Raw genomic sequence first — 2,278 nt, 5'->3', positions numbered from 1 at the left:
TTACTGCTCAAAGTCACAAGGCTTGTGGTAGACTTTACTACTCAAGTCACAAGGCTTGTGGTAGACTTTACTACTCAAGCCACAAGGCTTGTGGTAGACTTTACTACTCAAGTCACAAGGCTTATGGTAGACTCTACTGCTCAAGTCACAAGGCTTGTGGTAGACTCTACTACTCAAGTCACAAGGCTTGTGGTAGACTTTACTACTCAAGTCACAAGGCTTGTGGTAGACTTTACTACTCAAGTCACAAGGCTTGTGGTAGACTTTACTACTCAAGTCACAAGGCTTGTGGTAGACTTTACTACTCAAGTCACAAGGCTTGTGGTAGACTTTACTACTCAAGCCACAAGGCTTGTGGTAGACTTTACTACAAGTCACAAGGCTTGTGGTAGACTTTACTACTCAAGTCACAAGACTTGTGGTAGACTTTACTGCTCAAAGTCACAAGGCTTGTGGTAGACTTTACTACTCAAGTCACAAGGCTTGTGGTAGACTTTACTACTCAAGTCACAAGGCTTGTGGTAGACTTTACTACTCAAGTCAAAAGGCTTGTGGTAGACTTTACTACTCAAGTCACAAGGCTTGTGGTAGACTTTACTACTCAAGTCACAAGGCTTGTGGTAGACTTTTACTAATCAAGTCACAAGGCATATGGTAGACTTTAGAGCTCAAGTCACAAGGAAGGAGTGAATGTTAAGTGAACTGAGCAATTTAAAACCACAAATCACTTAAAAATATATAATGAGATTTTGGTAAACTGAAATATAATATAATAATAGACGGTCATTTTAGACTTGCCACAAATAAAGAAGAGAAATATTACGAATAACAAACTTAATATTATGAATGCTATACACTGACTAACTCGCCTAGATATGTCAAATTATCACTCTCTCCATTTTTCCCTTCCCACTAATCCTTACCCTACCAACAGTTATTTATTAGCATAACCACACAAGCATCATGATTATTCCATCTCACAAGAATTATGTATATATATATACATCATATATAAGTATATATATATAATATATATATTTTTTTTCCTTTGTTATCACGAATCTTTACCTAGTATTTTTATGTCCCATGTAATATTTTTCATAAAAATTATTATTTTTTTTTCAAATTCATTACTGAACAATATTCCTGCAGTATCTGTAAATATGCAAACACTATTCAAATGGTCCAGGTACTAATAAGACAAAGATTGCTTTATCACTACAAGAAAGGTTACAGAGTGCATGACGCGTGGCTTTCGTAATGTGTCATATCACTCCTTTAACTTACCTAATTGCACACATATGTACTGCTACACATTGTGACTACCTATTACATACATACAGCATACATATGTGTATATACATATAACACTGAAACTCTATGTGTTTGTACTTTCCTAACCCCTTTTTTTTTCTTCAAATGCATGACAAATAATTTCTGACCGAGCAAGTTCCCTTCCTCTCCACAGGACCAAACCATCGGACCACTTAAATTTGCTTATCATTTACACCAGCTGCACCAATGCCTATATATATATATATATATATATATATATATATATATATATATATATATATATATATATATATATATATATATATACATATATATATATATATATATATATAATATATATATATATATACACACATATATGTATATGTATATATGTGTGTGTGTATTCCTGCAATGACCCCATAATACATCTAAAATTCTGCTTCCTATTCATCGACTATACTTATGTTTAACACTAATGAAAGCCTGCTAGACCCACTTTCACCATTCATATCCCGGGTATTAACACGCACAAACACAAACACAAACACAGGTGTGAGTCTGTGTGTGTGTGTGTGTGTCCCCTCGAAATACACTCACCTTGTTTGAATGCCGGGTTGTCCGTCATACTGGCTGTGGTGATGACGAGGCTAGCAGAGTGTCAAGACGAACGAGCAACGTGGGCCCGTGGCCAGTGTCACTCGAAGCGTTTCGGACACATCCCGAACGGCCGCTCTTCTTCTTATCGTTCTCAAACAAGCGGTCACATACACACTCTCTCTCTCTCTCTCTCTCTCTTTCCCTTCCTCTTTCTTCTCGCCGGAGATTAATGAGTTCGATAAGAGTGCCTGGGGAATATCTTTGGCAAATGACACGCGGATTTCACCTTCTCGGAGTCGAATCGGGAGGAGGGAGGTATATAAAAGACTTAGGGAAAAAACATATGTTTTCTCATGTGAATATATATATATATATATATATATATATATATATATATATATAT

The 2,278-nt window shown here is 36.1% G+C and overlaps 1 protein-coding gene across 1 annotated transcript; it reads right to left on the bottom strand.

Moving 5' to 3' along the window:
* On the bottom strand, window positions 1-1,903 carry LOC136844753 (serine protease inhibitor dipetalogastin-like). The gene is made up of 2 exons (XM_067113987.1): window positions 1,876-1,903; window positions 1-398 (listed from the first exon to the last, which is right to left on the bottom strand). Exons 1-2 carry the CDS (start codon window positions 1,901-1,903, stop codon window positions 1-3), a joined length of 426 nt encoding a protein of 141 aa, XP_066970088.1.
* Window positions 1,904-2,278: the final 375 nt, after the last annotated feature.

Source organism: Macrobrachium rosenbergii, chromosome 13 (assembly GCF_040412425.1).
Source record: "Macrobrachium rosenbergii isolate ZJJX-2024 chromosome 13, ASM4041242v1, whole genome shotgun sequence".
NCBI lineage: Eukaryota > Metazoa > Arthropoda > Malacostraca > Decapoda > Palaemonidae > Macrobrachium > Macrobrachium rosenbergii.
This window is presented reverse-complemented; position numbering and strand designations above follow the sequence as displayed.